Below are 17,227 nucleotides of genomic sequence, written 5' to 3' on the forward strand. Positions count from 1 at the left end.
AGAACAGGGCATTACTGGCCAATAATGCCCTGTTCTGAGGGGATTATTACTATTACAGGCTAAACGTAGGCTTATTTTTTAAATTTATTTTTACATTTTTCATAAAAAAAGATAAGACACTTTTGTAGTCAGATTGATTTTTATCAGCATGATTTGTCTACATTCTTTTGCTTTTACTGCAAGTTTATTAAAAGGAAACATACACACAGCCTCTCTCTATATACACATACTCTGCATCCCTGCTCTATACACACAAACACACAATTCAACCCCACGCTATATACAGGCATACCCCGCATTAATTTACGCAATGGGTCCAGAGCATGTATGTAAAGCGAAAATATACTTAAAGTGAAGTACTACCTTTTCTCCACTTATCGATGCATGTACTGCACTGCATATACGTGCATAACTGATGTAAATAACGCATTTGTAACAGGCTCTATAGTCTCCCCGCTTGCGCACAGCTTCGGTACAGGTAGGGAGCCAGTATTGCTGTTCAGGACGGGCTGACAGACGCATGCACGAGCTGCCGTTTGCCTATTGGGCGATATGTCCTTACTCGCGAGTGTACTTAGTGAGTGTCCTTAAACCGGGGTATGCCTGTACACAAACCCACTCTGCAGTCCCATCTACACACTGAGAAAGAGGGGAAGGGGAACACAAAATGAATGTGTCCCCTAAAGAATTCACTAACTGCACTCCTACATAATATAAAATCTAACTTTTAATAAATTTACTTAAAACATATATTACCAAACGTTGTGTACTATGTGTTAAAAATGAATCAAATGAACAATATCGTACATCCCTGTCAAAAAATGTGTGATTATGCAAACCCAGATTCAATATTCCTAGAGTTTGAAAGGACAGAGGATGCTGCAAGTCAGGGTGTTAACCCCTCTGGAGTTAGTATGCAAACTGTAGGTAACCGTATCCTACTCAGTGAGCCTTTAACTGGTCAAAGATCCAGCAATCCTGCTCAGATATATATGCCAGCAAACACCTATAGTTGTATTAAATGCATATGCTTAAGACGCTGGACGCGCAGTTGTGTCAGTCTCCTACTTGGAGCTGTTTTTAATGTAGTGTTCTCAAGTCTCCTGGTTCTATCTATGCAGACGGCATTAGCTGAATAATTATAACAACAGGCAGTGAGTCTGCCTTCCTGCTCCATATAATATATGATATATGCACAATTAGAGCCTCTCTGCTGGGTAACTCTATGTCAATAGTACTGCGAGTCCTAGCTTAACTATATTGTGGGTTATTCTCTATTGATTGAGCCTGTGTCAGCATCACCTCTTAAGCATATGCATTTAATACAACTATAGGTGTTTGCTGGCATATATATCTGAGCAGGATTGCTGGATCTTTGACCAGTTAAAGGCTCACTGAGTAGGATACGGTTACCTACAGTTTGCATACTAACTCCAGAGGGGTTAACACCCTGACTTGCAGCATCCTCTGTCCTTTCAAACTCTAGGAATATTGAATCTGGGTTTGCATAATCACACATTTTTTGACACGGATGTACGATATTGTTCATTTAATTCATTTTTAACACATAGTACACAACGTTTGGTAATATATGTTTTAAGTAAATTTATTAAAAGTTAGATTTTATATTATGTAGGAGTGCAGTTAGTGAATTCTTTAGGGGACACATTCATTTTGTGTTCCCCTTCCCCTCTTTTTCTGCCTGATTCACTTATCAGTTTACAGTTTGCACCCACATTTATAATTACCACTATTATATACTTTATCACTTTACTCAATTAGTGTGGCCCTGTGATCACTCCCGAATCCTCTCCTTGCCATCTACACACTGCAGCCTCTCCTCCCACAAAACACACTGCAGCCCTCCTCCACCCTGCCTCTACACTCACAAAACACACACACACTCACACACCAGCCCCACTTCTACACCCACAAACACACACTGCAGCCCCATGTGAACCCACAAGACTGCAGACACACCAAAACACACTGCAGAGCTCCTACACCCACGGACAAACATTGCAGCCCCCCTCTACACCCACAAAACAGATTGCTGACCCCCTCTACAACCACAAAAGACACGCTCACAGTTCCCTCTCTACACACATTGCAGCCCCCCTGTAAATCCACACCCTGCAGACCCATACACCAACAAAACACTCTGCTCCCCTCCTCCACCCACAAAACACACACTAAAGACACACTGCAGCCCCCCCCTCTGCACCCACAAAACAGACAATGTAGATATACAAACACATAAACCAACAAAACAGACTGCTGCCCCCTCCACAAAACACACCCGCAGCCCCCACTCTAAACACACTGCAGCCCCCTGTAAACCCACACCCTGCAGAAACACCAACAAAACACTCTGCACCCATCCTCCACCCACAAAACACACACTGAAGACACACTGCAGTCCCCCCACTACACCTACAAAACACACACAACAGACACACACCCACAAAATAGACTCTGCTGCCCCCTACACCCACAGAAACACGCCAATAAAACACTCTGCTGGCCCCCTTTACACCCATTAAACACAGCAGACAGACACACAGATCTTTCTCCTCGCTCTCCTTTACGGAGCTCTCTGCAGGCACACTGAGGGAGGAGTCAGTGCCTTGCTGGTGCCTCCTTTCTAATCACCTCTCCTGTCTGAGAGCTGATTTCAGTCTTTGTGGATGAGAACTGAAAGCTGATTGTCTGAAAAACTTGGCAGGGTGCCAACAACTCATACTGAATGGATAATGCCCGGAATGTAACAGCTTTAGCCTATAATAATAAATAAAGCTATCTATATATATATAAATTTGAAAATCTTGGTTGTGAGTGTCTGGAGACCATTTGATTGGTCTGTCGGTCCGTCCGCCCTCCCGGATGGCCCTCCCCCCCACGGCTCTCATTGGCCTGTACGCTCTAACCCAGGGATCCCCAACCCCCGGCCACACTGCTGCTGCTTGAGGTGAGGAAATGGTCCCTTGTGGTGGTGGTGCCGGCTGTTGCTGCTGCTGGGGGGGGGGGGGAGGGGGGCTTAACTGAGCTCCGTTTTTGACCCCCCCCCCCCCAGCTCCGTTTTTGACTCCCCCAGCTCCGTTTTTGACCCCCCCTGACACACAGTGACAGACACACAGACACACACAGGAACAGAAACACTGACACACACAGGGACGGACACAGTGGCACGCCCCTGCCTTCCCGCCTTCCCCACCTGCCTTCCCTCTCCCCTGTCTCCCTCCCGCCCCTGCCTTCTCACCCCGCCTTTCCCCCCTGCCCCTGCTTTCCCCCCCGCCCCTGTCTTCCCCCCGCCCCTGCCTTCCCCCCCACCCGCCCCTGCCTATGCCTTTCACCCTCCCGCCCGTGCCTTTCACCCTCCCGCACCTGCCTTTCACCCGCCCCTCGCCCACGCGCCAAACCGCCCTCCCACCCCTCACCCACCCGCCAAACCGCCCTCCCGACCCTCACCCACCTGCCTCCCGCCCGCCCGTGCCTTTCACCCACCCGACGCTCGCCCTCCCTCTCCTCCCTTTCAAAACCTGGAAAACATTGTGCTAAAAAGCTCTGGGCCTGAGAGGTATTCCAGCATTTATATAGGAGGAAGGAGATATGAGGTAGAAAGGGCGCCACATCACTTATGTCACCAAAATATACATTTTAATGTGGTGTCTTTATTATAAACCATTTTTAAACAACATCGTATTCCATGTTTCTTTTCAACATCATTATACAACCTTTCCACCAAATAGTCAACCTATTGTTCCCCTATTTATAAATAATACTACCTATTACAGATTTACATCCCGGGCAACGCCGGGTATATCAGCTAGTTACATGTAAAACACAATAATATTTGTAAGGAAGCTCACTCGGTGCTCAGCCGATAACCGCCCTCTCCTTTCTGCAACTGCGTCAAATGATGCTGCGGAAAATGAGAAGTCTCCAGCATCTCTTAACCTCTTTACCTTTTCCAGTTGTACACCTCTCATTACCCCATTTATCCTTATAGAAAGGGTAAAGAGGCTTCTGCTTAGTTGAGTGTGTACAGTCAACAGTATAAGGAAGAAGGGGCATGTCCCTCTACCTTTTGTATAAAAAGTATATGATTTACAATGGTGTCAGTTTGTTTTTCTAAGTTATGTTACATTGTATTTAATTTGAAAAAAACTAATTTTCATTTTAATTTTTTTTTTTACCACTTTTCTGACCATAACAAGTTTTAATGCATACAGTAATCAATGATTAATTTAAATCCCTTGTATTTAAAAATTAGGCCATATAACTTTGTGCATAACTAATCCTTCATTTTCTTACATGCATCCATTTTAAGAACACATATTAAGAATTTTTATTGAATTCAAATGGGATCTGCCAACTCCATGTGGACTTTTATTGGTCATTAGTCAAGTCTGAAAATCAAAACGTAAATGTCTTATTTATTTTAGTTTCCTTTTGCTTACAGCAATGCAGCAGGTTTTGGACAATCTTACTGACCTACCCTCATCTACGGGTGCCGAAGACATCGATATTATTTTCCTGAAAGGAATTATGGAAAACCCGATTGTAAAGTCTCTTGCTAAGGTATTTTTTTTTTTTATTGTCTTACAGTAAATAATAATTAGGTTGTTACTAGAATTGTAGTTATTGCATTTCTTTTTTTTATTCACAGTGCGAACACTGGAAGCAGTTGTCTTATAGTGAAAAAACACTCAGATTTTTAATTGTGAGATACAAAGTTATGAGGATAGGGCATCCAGGCACTAAGGGAATCCCTAACTTGATGAGTTGACATTGTAAGCAGTGTAGTGAGAAAGTATAACTGGAATGTAGTAGAGAGGGGGGTTCGCAGAAAAGACTGGCTGCAGCAGAATCTCTTCAGAAGCAGAGCGGTGATGACAGCTCTTCTTCAGTAGTTGTGCTACAGCAACGGCTGTCTTTCAGGTTCCCCCTCATTTTTCACTCATCCCGGGTGGGTACCTGTACCCGTATATAGCTGTTTTTGTACAGCTATATTTACATGGTAAATGAACCTTACGGAATATAATTTTCCTTGTCAGTACATGAATACCATAATGTCAGGTGATAAATTACTTAGCCGGCATGTAGGATAGAAAACATTTTTACCTAGTACCTTGATATTAGAGATAGTTTAACAGTTGTAACATGCCCCTATTTACATGGGATAATTAACAAGGTCTATATAGTGTATGTCCCATAGTATAACCCATATTGGTACAGTTTTGTTGGGTTTACCTCATATTGTAATGACTAGATAATATGGTCGATTGTTATGAAAATACATTTTTCAACACATACTTCCACGTAACAATAAAGGAGAAAGATGTTCCTTAACCTTTTCTTAGTGTTGCCGCCACTTTATGAAGGCTGAGTATTATTAAAAGAAGCCAGCAATAAGTAAAGTCGGGGTAATATGTGTAATTGTAGAGGTTTCTCTCTTTAAAAATAAAAAAAAATGCTAGGGGAGGAGAGACAAAGTTGTGTGTGATTTTATTAGGATAAACAGATTTTTTAAATTGCTGTACTGGTATGTCCGTTATTTTCATACATTATTCAGTCGGTGTCCTTTTATTTAAAGTCTTCATTTTGTTCCCGTAGTATGGGCCTAAATACACATCAGTCTTCTTTTGCAATTTCACATGCTCCAGATTACGACGGAGATTTTTTATTTTAAAGTACTGACAAGGTTTGAAAAAATGGCTGCATCGTTAGGATTTTTTTTAAATCCATATTCAATAAACTGCATCACTAGTTTAGTGTGCCCTAGCACAACTGTAAACACCACTAGCAAGAACTAAAACACAATCTCAACATGAATCGGGCTGTTTTGTTAAATGCATTTTACAGTAGTCCGTATCTTTCTTCAAAATTGGCAACCAAGCAAAAATAACCAATCTCTGGCTCAAGGATTGGCTCTAGTGATTAAGAAGAACCAGCTCAAAACACGTACACTAACTTTTGAAGCAAAGGAGCCTGGTTCATATCCTGGTGTCATATACTTGTGACCTTGGGCAAGTCACTTACAGTATCTCCCTGTGCTTCAGGCATCAAAATTAGATTGTCAGCTCTACAGGCCAGGGACTTTTGCCTGCAAAACTCTGTGTACAACACTATCTATAATGAGAGCACTCAACGGCTGGTGAACTGATCCTGCTGACCTAAGAACCTAATGGAGACAAGTGGATCTAATCTAACATGTAATGATGAATTATTTAAAATCAGTTTATTCGGAGAAATCTTCAAATAAAATATATGTATATGGATAACCCTCTATGTGAGGTAACCCTATACAAATGGCGAAAATATAAAAAGGCGAATGGGGTAGGGATAAATAGTCCTATTGAAGGCAATAGGTGCTCTCTAAACAACTACACTTGCCAGAGATAATAAACAATAGTTGGTGACAAAATCTGCTGGTGGTCACAGGAGCTAATGGGATGCTAATGGGATGTTTGATTTTGTAAGGTATAGTACTGTGGCTAACCTTAAAACATAGCTGCAGACAGGTGATAATGTCTACATAAACACACACAGCTAAAGGAGGTATTCGTGACTCAAAAAGTCATGAGTCAGACAGAATTTTCTGAACAGTACAGACTGCACACATATAGAAAATTTCCAGTTAGTAAAAGAACCCTGGAGTTATGTATATACTATAATTCCAGAGCTGCGAGTCAGACAAGTTGGCAGACTGGCAATGTCTGTCAAGGTGTCTTAATGACAACGTCTTGTGCCCGGAGCCCTAACTGGTGCTTATGGTACAAAAGCTGTGAGTTAGCGTTAACTCATATAAACTCCTTTCAAAGGTAAATGAACCTGTAATATCACCAAACTAATGAGGCAGTGAAGGTAAAGAGAGCACATACACACTGCGTGACTGGACAATGTAGCAGACTGATTTTGTCTGCCACAATGTCTCAGACTGTCACGTCTAACACTGTGCTGTCACTGGATACAAAGTTGATCGTTGGCCCTTCCGGCACATATTGCGCTCGAATCCCCCCTCCTAGAAGCACAGACACTGGATGTCTGTGTACCGAATGATCCCTCCACAAGGGAAGGAGTGGTAAGTTTACAGCGGTATGCGGAAGGGACGGACCGGAAAGTCGGACGGCCTAGGCGTACTGACGTCATAGGTGACAGTCTCCGAGACTTTCCGGTCCGTCACTTCCGCATACCGCTGTAAACTTACCACTCCTTCCCTTGTGGAGGGATCATTCGGTAATGACGGAAAGGACGGCGGTCATTGAAATTAAAGTGGAGCAGTCCCAATCACGGCAGACTGCTGCGGAGGAAGAAATTATCCGCCTAGGAGAAGAAATAGCAACTCTCAAAGAAGGTCTGGAAAAGCAGGAAAACAGGGACAGACGGCAGAATCTGTGTTTCCGTAATGTCCCTGAGACAGTAACGCCCCGAGCAAATCAGACCATATCTGCTTGAGTTATTCTCCATGATCTGCGGAGATATCGATGACAAAGATCTCGAAATTGATAGGGCCCATCGTGCTCTGGGTCCAAAATCAGATGACCCTAAACACAGTCGCGACGTTATAGTGAGAATGCACAGCTACTCCTCTAAGGAAAAGATTATTGCGGCCTGCCGGGAGAAGGAATCCCTAATCTTCCGTGGGGAAACCTTCCTGATGTTCAACGATCTCTCGAGACACAGAATCAACCGCCGGAGGGAAACGAGGCCCCTTACTACCCTCCTACGTGAGAAGGAGGTAAGATACCGATGGGGGTTCCCTTTTAAATTAATCGCCAACACAGGGGGAAGGTTCCTGACTCTACACCACCCGGAGGATATGGCGCTGTTCGCCCAAGCGCTTGACCTGACACCCCTACCATAATGGTTGGAAGTGTTGACAAACCAAGACCCCGATGAGAGCAGAGGAGGTCCGGCGCGTGCATCCGAGAGAATTGCCGTTCTCCACCACACCAAAAATAAATAATTGTCCGTTGAAATCAAAGAGGTTCTGTCTCAAACAACTGATGTGACCTTACCTGTTGGATCGCTGTCGTCCCCGTTGGCCTGTGAGTTCCAGAAGAGCGGCCCACCTGACCCGCCCAGGAGGATGTCATCTGAAAAGCTGCCGAGAGTTAGGTGCGATTTTTCCTGCAGTCAGCTGTCAACGATGAGAGGCTTTCTCTGTCCCACTACGCCTGCAGAAGTGAAATTTGAGCCCAGTTGGGCATTTGTTTAAAGTTTTGGGTGGGAGGGAGGTGGGTTGTTTGACTGCGGTACTGCCCGGAAACCTGAACTTCAGCAGAATGCCAGACTGTCATTCTAAGAGGAAGGCTGACCCCATTAGTTTGAATCGGAACCCGGAGCGACGAAGGGTTTGTGAGGCTGGCGGGAAGGGAGGGAGAGACGATCCCCTTGACATCCTATGTTCCGTCGGTAATGAGATGTAGACTCTCCCCCCCTACTCGGACTAATGGCTCATCAAAGTTAATTCCTTGCAAAAGTTTTTTGCCCGTTGTCAAGAAGTTACTGTTCACATATATATAGAGCGGGCAAGGTTTTAGCGCTCCCAACGTCTGGCTTACTAGCCGACAAGTTAATATACAGATTATATGTTTAAATCCCCTGGTTATTCCAATTTGTTTTATGGTTCATTCAATAGATTTATGGCTCCTCCCTTCCCCTTTCCCTCCCCTTCCCCCCCTTATCCCCCCCCACACCCTCTTCCCCGCTCACCCCCCCTCTCTGAAAGAATAACAGGTTCCTCTAGCTTATTGCCTATACGTTTCCCCTGGTTATGCCTTCCTCTTTTGAAAAGCTATGAATCAAGACAGTTTATTGCGAGACTCAACTACTAGTGATGTCTGTTTGGCTGTATTCCGTCATTATCTCTGACCCTTATTACTGATATGCACAATGTTGAAACTGTCCCGTTTTTTAAAGTGAATATCAGATCCGTTACCCTTCTTCCTGCTTATTTACTTGTCTCCCATTGCCTCGCTTCTCACCTCTGTGCCACTCCCCCCCCCCTCTCCCCACGCCCCCCCATTTTTCCCATCTCCCCCCCTCTTAATCCACCCCTGTCCCCTTGCCCCTCCCTTCCCCCCCCCCTTTCTACCCCTCCCCTCTACCTTCCTCCCTCCCCCCCTCCTTCTCCTATAGATAAAGAAGTACTAAGGAAATCGGAACCCGAGATGGGAATAACAGATGTTAAATACCTTGCCGCCACACATTCTATAATTGTCGCGAAACTGTAACATTGAATTGTTGTGGTCCTGATGTTGTCCATCTATCTTGTTCAAAGTGAGAGCGCTGTGTTCCATCAAGTTGTGCACCTGGTTATAAGATGGTTTTAAATATCAAATACAAGTTTCTTAAACCCCCCTATTATATTCCTTCAGGAGATGCACTCCACATCCCAGGACCCACCCAAATTTTTTCAAAATGTATTCCCAATGGGTTATTACTCGTCATCTAGTAGTAAAAAGCGTGGAGTCGCAATTTTAATTTGCCAAGGAACCCCATTCAATTTAACAAAAATAACATCAGATCCAGAGGGTAGATTTTTAGTGGTATATGGGTCTCTCTCTGGCTCGTCGATCGCCCTGATTAACCTTTATGCCCCAAATGAAAACTAAACTGAGTTTTTAAAAAAAGTACTAGAGGAAGTGGACCCTGAATATTTATCTTCAATAATAATAGGCGGAGACCTAAACATGGTATTAAATCCTGTCGAAGATAAATCACTTACTCCAGGTCGCTCGCTCTCTGCCCAATCTCATTAAACTGGGAAAAAGTTTAAAGAGATAAATAAAGAGTTTTCTTTGATGGACATTTGGAGAGCCCACCACCAGGGTCAAAAAGACTTCACTTTTTATTCTCCCCCTCACCAGACTTACTCACGCATTGACTATTTCCTAGTTACCAAGAATTTTTTAGAGGCCGCTGCCAATTCGGACATCGGCCCGATCACGTGGTCAGATCATGCCCTTGTTACCCTGACAATCTCCATACCATGTGTGAAATCGACCACCTACAATTGGAAATTAAATGATTCTCTATTAAACAACCCAGAGGTGGAAAGAGAAATTAAAAAAGCTCTCAAAGACTACTTTAATATCAATTTCGGGTCTGTCTCCAGCAATTTTGTGGGAAGCCCATAAGGCTGCAATTAGAGGTAAATTTATCTCAATTGCATCCCACAAAAAGAAAGTCAAAGTAAAAATGATAAAAAAAACATTGACAGATAAAATTCTCGAGCTGGAGAAGTAACATAAAACCAATCCCTCAAAAAATATATATAAATTGTTGACCACAAGTAGAAATGAGCTAAAGCAAATTCAATTGGAGAACGTAGAAAAAGCTCTTAAATGGACCACAGCCGACAAACTTCTTGCTAGCAAGTTAAGAGGAGTGCAGAAAAGATCCCAAATAACAGCGATCAAGAATAAGTCTGGTGAGATATTATACAACGAAAAACGAATAGCAGAAGAATTTACCAAATTTTACACCAAATTATGTAACCTGAGGACCCGTAGTGGAACTCCAGAACCAACTGTCCTGGAGGCAATTACAAATTATCTAGATGATTGCAATCTTCCCTCACTGACAGAGGAAGATAATTCTTTACTCAATGCCAAAATCACGAAAGCAGAATTGTCTGCAGCCGTGAAAAAACACAAAAAAATTCTAAAGTCCCGGCACTGATGGCTTTACCAATGTCTATTATAAGAAATTTCTACCAATATTATCTACTCATTTATTACATTTGTTTAATTCATTCATGGAGGGAAATCAGATCCCATCATCAATGTCCCTGGCTAACCTAACTATCATACACAAGGACGGGAAAGATCCAACACAATGTGGTAGCTATAGGCCAATTTCCCTCCTGAATAATGATCTCAAATTGTACAGAAGTAGGGAATGGAAAAAACACTGCTCACCTTAATAATCTCTACCAAAGTAAAAAGCGGTGCATGGAACTGTGAACTAGTGGATAGGATGGTCAGAGATGACCAAGAGAAAGCGTTCCCATAGATTGCACTCAACTAAATTAATAACTCTGAGTGATAGTATATGTACACAGATAAATCAACTATAGTAAACCATATGGGTAAAGGAGGTTAAAATACAAAACAAAAAATTATTTATTACTTAATTTATACTTATTAGATACACAAAAAAGTAAACCAAAATATATATAGCTAATCTAAAACCTCTTAAGGGGAGTTGAAGACGGAGTGGATCGGCAAAAGGGTGAGGTAATTCATTCATGGAGGGAAATCAGATCCCATCATCAATGTCCCTGGCTAACCTAACTATCATACACAAGGACGGGAAAGATCCAACACAATGTGGTAGCTATAGGCCAATTTCCCTCCTGAATAATGATCTCAAATTGTACAGTAAGATCCTGTCGAATAGAATAAATCCAATTTTAACCAGATTAATAAATTTAGACCAAGTTGGGTTTGTTTCGGAGTGCCAGGCCTCGGACAATACCCGTAAGATAATCAATATAATCGATCATGTGCACCTCACAGGTACCAAGGCAATGCTACTGAGTTTAGATGCAGAGAAGGCATTTGATAGAATTGACTGTTTCTCGATAATACTATGAAAAAATTTGGTTTTAAAGATTCTTTTCTAGAGGGTGTGCGGGCACTCTACCAAAACCCATCTGCCCTTGTTAGGCTACCTGGCGGAAACCCTGAGAGGTTTCGTATCAAAAATGGTACGAGACAGGGTTGCCCCTTGTCCCCCCTTCTTTTTGCTCTCACTATTGAACCTCTAGCGTCTAAAATACGAAATAATATAAACATTCAGGGCATAGTAATTGGAAAAACAAATTACAAAATTTCCTTATTCGCTGACGATATTATTTTGACCCTGTCCAGACCCAAAACTTCCCTACCTAACCTTCAAAGGGAATTAAGAGATTTAGGCAAAATATCTGGATATAAAATAAATAACGATAAATCTAAAGCCCTCAATCTAAGTCTCTCAGAGCCTGAAGTGAAACTGCTCAAACTGAATTTCAGTTATAGATGGAGTTCTTCATACATTAAATATCTGGGAGTAAATGTATCAAAGAACTACCAATCTTTATATCAATATAATTATCCAGCTCTATTTGAAAAAATTAAAAAGGACCTGGATAAATGGGAAGGTTACCAGATTTCTTGGATTGGAAGAATGACCTCAATAAGGATGAATATACTCCCCAGATTACTATATTTTTTTCAAAGACTTCCAGTCCACGTTCCTGGCTCTGAACTGAAAAACAGCCAAAATAGACTGTTTAATTTTATTTGGCGGGGCAAAAGACCCAGAGTCGCTAGATCAGTATTAATGTCATCAAGAGCAAGGGGGGGCATGGGTGTTCCAGATATTTCTAAATACTATCAGGCAGCCCAATTAAAACAAGCGGCCATGTGGAACGCAGATCCCGACCAGCGTTGTTGGCTGGAAATAGAATCGCAATATGCTAAAATGCCTTCTCTGCCAGCATGCCTCTTGAACTTGGACAGAGGAGATATGCACTTGTACTGTATAAATTTAAGTTGGGGGCAAGGAAACACACATGGGAGGTCTGGTTGAAAGCTAAGACTTGATTTAGACTCACTTCTACCAGCTCGCAACTCACGCCAATTTTCAATAATCCTAAATTTCCTCCCGGATGTACCCCCAAATTAAATGACCAATTTAAACTGAAAGGGATCAGGACGATCGGAGACATATTGAGCCTAGGGAAGCTCTTGAGCTACCAAGATTTACGTGCTAAATATGAAATGCCACAATTGGATACATTTAAATATCTCCAAATTAGACACTTCACCCAAAAAATATCCCCGAATCCAGAATTTCCCCCTCTCACCAAGTTCGAGAGACTATGCAAAGACAGCTCTTACTAAAAAGTTCTAATATCAAAAATTTACACTGAATTGGAGATATCAGCGGACCCTCCAATACATGATTATATTCTCAAATGGGCTGCGGATTTGAATATAAATATCGACAGAGAGGATTGGGATGATATTTGGAAAGCAGCCTCAGGAACTTCCATATGTACCACAACCAAAGAAAATATTTATAAAATACTATTTTACTGGTATCTTACCCTAGTGAGACTAAAGCAAATCTATCCTCTGATATCTGATCTCTGTTGGAGAGGCTGTGGACAAAAGGGAGACATGGCCCACATGTGGTGGTCATGCCCAGAAATTAAGAAATATTGGGATATGGTTCAAATTTTATTAAAAGAGGTTACTAATCTCGATATACCTTTTGATCCACTGACCTACCTACTTGCCAGGCTAATGAAAGAAATTGACCATCCAGTGAGGAAATTAATCTCTTTCATTCTCACAGCGGCGAGATGTGAGATAGCGGCCTCCTGGAAGAAATTATCCTCCCCCTCCTAAGGAATGATAAAAAAAAGAATCAACGAGGTGATGCTTATGCAGAAAGCGTTGCTTAAGCAAAATACAACAGCTTTCTATAGCATCTGGGAACCTTTGATAACTTTGTAGGGTGAGTCCAAACCCCCACATTATGGTTTGGAAAATAGAACACTGGGAAAAGGAAGTTCATGATATTCTGTACTTATTGAAAGACCGTTAAAGGTGGACCCTCGGTGACCGGGGTAGGTACCCCTTCCCCCCCCCCCCCCCTCCCCCTCTTTTCTCCCTTTCTTCCTTTCTCTCTGGCCTTTCCCTTTTTCGGACGGCCTTCACTTTATGGCAACTGTTTTTGCTACTTTCCCCCCCACCCCCCCCAAAAAAAACAAAAATGTTTTTTTTGTATTAGGCTGTGTATATTGTTACTTGTATGTATATTCTATAACTGCCTAATAAAAATATTTGGGGGGGGAAAAAAAGAAGAAATTGTTTATCTCTCGAACTTTGGCAAATACTGTATGCTGTTTAATTCGTACGTTTTAAATTACCACTTGTTACTTGGCATCAGATTTATATTCAAACACTGTAAAGATCATTCTCTTTGATAAATACTTCTCAGTAACTGCTATTTGCTGCAAGCTTGATGAAACTGTACAGAGGATAGTCAAAAGCTCATGTAAAATGATTATATGATAACCATTTAATCTGCAAGATACTTTGTAGAATTCTCTACATACCCTACATCATTAAAGCTGTGGCCAATAATACATCTGATGATACATGTAAATCCTTAGAGAAATTAAAGAGAAAAGTTGATCTTCATTAGCAAGAATGAAAATGTACTTTATAATGAGATGAAACAAGGCTGAAGTTAGCATTCGTGCTCCAGCTTCTTGTTCTTGAAAAAGTTATTTTTTGGGCCACCTATAGCATTACACTGTGCTTTGTCAGTGGGTGTGGCCCCTTACATAAACCACATTGTATTTAGCCTGGCTCAAAAGGGATTTGGGCATCAAGACAGGTGTCACAATCGGCATTGCTGCCAATATTTACCAATTTGAATCAGTAGCTGCAGTATTTGGAGGGGTAAATGACTTTGAGCCACCAATTTCACAGTGTTTTGCCACAGGGTGGGGTCCCTTACATAAAACTAATTTGTATTTAGCCTGGCCCAAAAGGTATTTGGGCATCAACACAGGCATCAAACTGAGCATGGGTGCCAAATCATAACAAATTGAATAAGTAGCTGTAGAGTTTTCAAGGGTTACATTACTTTGGACCACATATTTCACAGTGGCTATCCACAGAAGGGGGGCCTTACATAAAACCCACTTGTATTTGACCTGGCCCCAAAATAATTGGTGCATCAAAACAGATGCCAAACTGGACATTGGCACCAATATTTACCAATTTGAATAAGTAGATTATAACTTTTGGCCCATCTATTTCACCGTGTTTTTGTCACACAGTGGTGTCACTTACATAAAACCCCATTTGGTCTAAAAGGATTTGGGCATCAAAACAGGTGGTAAACTGGGCATGGTAGCAATATTACCTAATTGGAATAAGTAGTTGCAGTATTGCAAAGGTTACATTAATTTGGGCCGCCTATTTCAAGGGACAATCCACAAAAAAGGAATGTCTGTCAAACCTAGTTGCACTTAGCTAGCCCAAAACTAATATCTGCATCAAAACATGCAAAACTGGACACGTGCCATTATTGTTTTACAATTTGAGCAAGTAGCTGCAGTGTTTGAAGTGTTAAATGACTTTGGGTCACCTATGTCAGTGGTTATCCACAGCCCGTACATAAACCCACTTGTATTTAGCCTGGTTAAAAAATGGTTTGGGAACAAAACGGGCCAAACTGGGCTCAAGTGCCAATTTTAAACAATTTGAAGATGTAGCTGTAGTATTTCAGAGGTTAAATTACTTTCGCCCTCCTAAATCATAGTGGTTATCACAGAAGTGCACCCTGTTTTTAAAACCCACCTACATTTTGCCCGGTTCGAAAAGGATTTGGGCATCTCAACACATGATGTTATTAGCTGCATGTTTTAGCTACTTTAAGTAACGTTAATTTTTGTTCTGTATAAAATTTGCATTGCTTACCACGTATATCTCAATGTACTAATTATTGTAGATAAAGCTATGAAACTCCTATATAGTATATAACAAACCACTTCCGTCATTGACGCTTTGCTACAACATATAAAACACGTCAATAGTTATTTGAAAGCAAACCATATGTATCAAGTAAATTAATGACTAATATAAAGCTGAACATCATGAAAACACAAATGGATGCATCTAATGTACATGGAGTGAAAGTACTGTAGGAATGTTACAATGCATAAACGATAAAATGCTACTATAAATCGCAAATGGTCAATTGAGCATATATAACTCGTAATACATAGGCCCCTAAGCGTGATAAATTAGAAAAGGAAGTAAAATACAAATTCCACGAACAATGGATGTTTCACATCTGTTTGCGAGGTAATATATACGAGTTTCTTATAAACTGGAAAATATACAGTGACGAGAAAGTTTGTGAACCCCAATGATAATTACCGAAATTCCATAGTTTTTCTGTGATAACCTTTTTTAATCAAAACCAGTCTTTTCTTAAATATCCAATTGGGGTTATATTAACCAATTCCATGTCTTTTGAAACAAAATGATGTATGAATTAGACAAACAATTAATAATTAAGAGTCATTGTATGTGTAAAAGTAAGTGAAACCCTGGTGTTATCAGTTAAATTAAAGTCGATAAGTAGAATAAGGTGTTTAAATAATTAGGTAGATATTTAGGTGTAAGTTTGGAAGGACCCACCCTTTATAAAGATCAGAAACGTTGGGAATTTGGTCTTCACCATACAGGTGTGTAGAAACACGTAATGCCACGATCAATAGAAATCTCTGAGGACCTTAGAAAGCAGTTATCGATGCTCATCAGTCTAAAAAAGGGTTACAACCCATTTCTAAGAACCCCCAGAGTAACATCCAAGGATCTGCATGCCAGTCTCACCTTGGCTAATGTTTGTGTTCATGAGTCAACTATAAGAAAAAAAATGGACCAATGAATGGTGTTAATGGAAGAACATGCCCATATGAAGTTCGTCAAAGAGCACATAGATGATCCACAAAACTTCTGGAACAATGTGCCCTGGACAGATGATTCAAAGGTAAAACTTTTTTGCATGAATGAGAAACATTATGTTTGGTGAAAAACAAACACTGCTTTCGAACAGAAGAACCTCATCCCAACCATCAAGCATGGAGGTGTGAGTGTGATGGTTTGAGGTTTCTTTGCTGTCTTAGGACCAATGAATTCTACATTGTATCAGAAGATTCTAGAGGAGAATGTCCGGCCATCCGTCCGTGAGCTGAAGCTGAAGTGAAAGTGGGTCATGCAGAAAAAACAATGATCCTAAACATAGAAGCAGATCTACAAAAAAATGGCTGCAGAAGAAGAAATTGTGCGTTTTAGAATGGCCTTGTCAAAGTCCGGACCTACACTCCATCTAAATGGTGTGACAGGACCTGAAGCGAGCTGTCCATGCAAGGAAGCCCTCAAATGTCACTGAGTTGAAGCAGTTCTGTAAGGAGTAATGGGCCTAAATTCCTCAAAACCGATATGTGAGAGACTGACCAACAGTTACAGGAAGCGCTTAGTTGAAGTTATTGCTGCTTTAAGGGGGTGCCACCAGATACTGAATCTAAAAGTTCACAAACTTTTCACACACGGATATGGAATGTTGAATCATTTGTGGATAAATAAATGTTGAAAGAGTATTCTGTTTCTTGTGTAATTTGTTTTATCTCTGTCACTCTACT

General features: G+C 41.4%; 1 protein-coding gene across 3 annotated transcripts in view; it reads left to right on the top strand.

The window, feature by feature from the left end:
- The window catches only part of PALS2 (protein associated with LIN7 2, MAGUK p55 family member), a 208,588-nt gene that overhangs the window by 91,030 nt on the left and 100,331 nt on the right, over positions 1–17,227 (top strand). For all 3 annotated transcript variants that reach the window (XM_075586787.1, XM_075586786.1, XM_075586788.1), the window contains one exon: positions 4,463–4,581. In XM_075586787.1, the coding sequence (XP_075442902.1) occupies positions 4,465–4,581 (117 nt within the window). In that variant the 5' untranslated portion in view covers positions 4,463–4,464. The remainder of the gene's footprint in view (positions 1–4,462; positions 4,582–17,227) is intronic.

Source organism: Ascaphus truei, chromosome 2 (assembly GCF_040206685.1).
Source record: "Ascaphus truei isolate aAscTru1 chromosome 2, aAscTru1.hap1, whole genome shotgun sequence".
Taxonomy (NCBI): domain Eukaryota; kingdom Metazoa; phylum Chordata; class Amphibia; order Anura; family Ascaphidae; genus Ascaphus; species Ascaphus truei.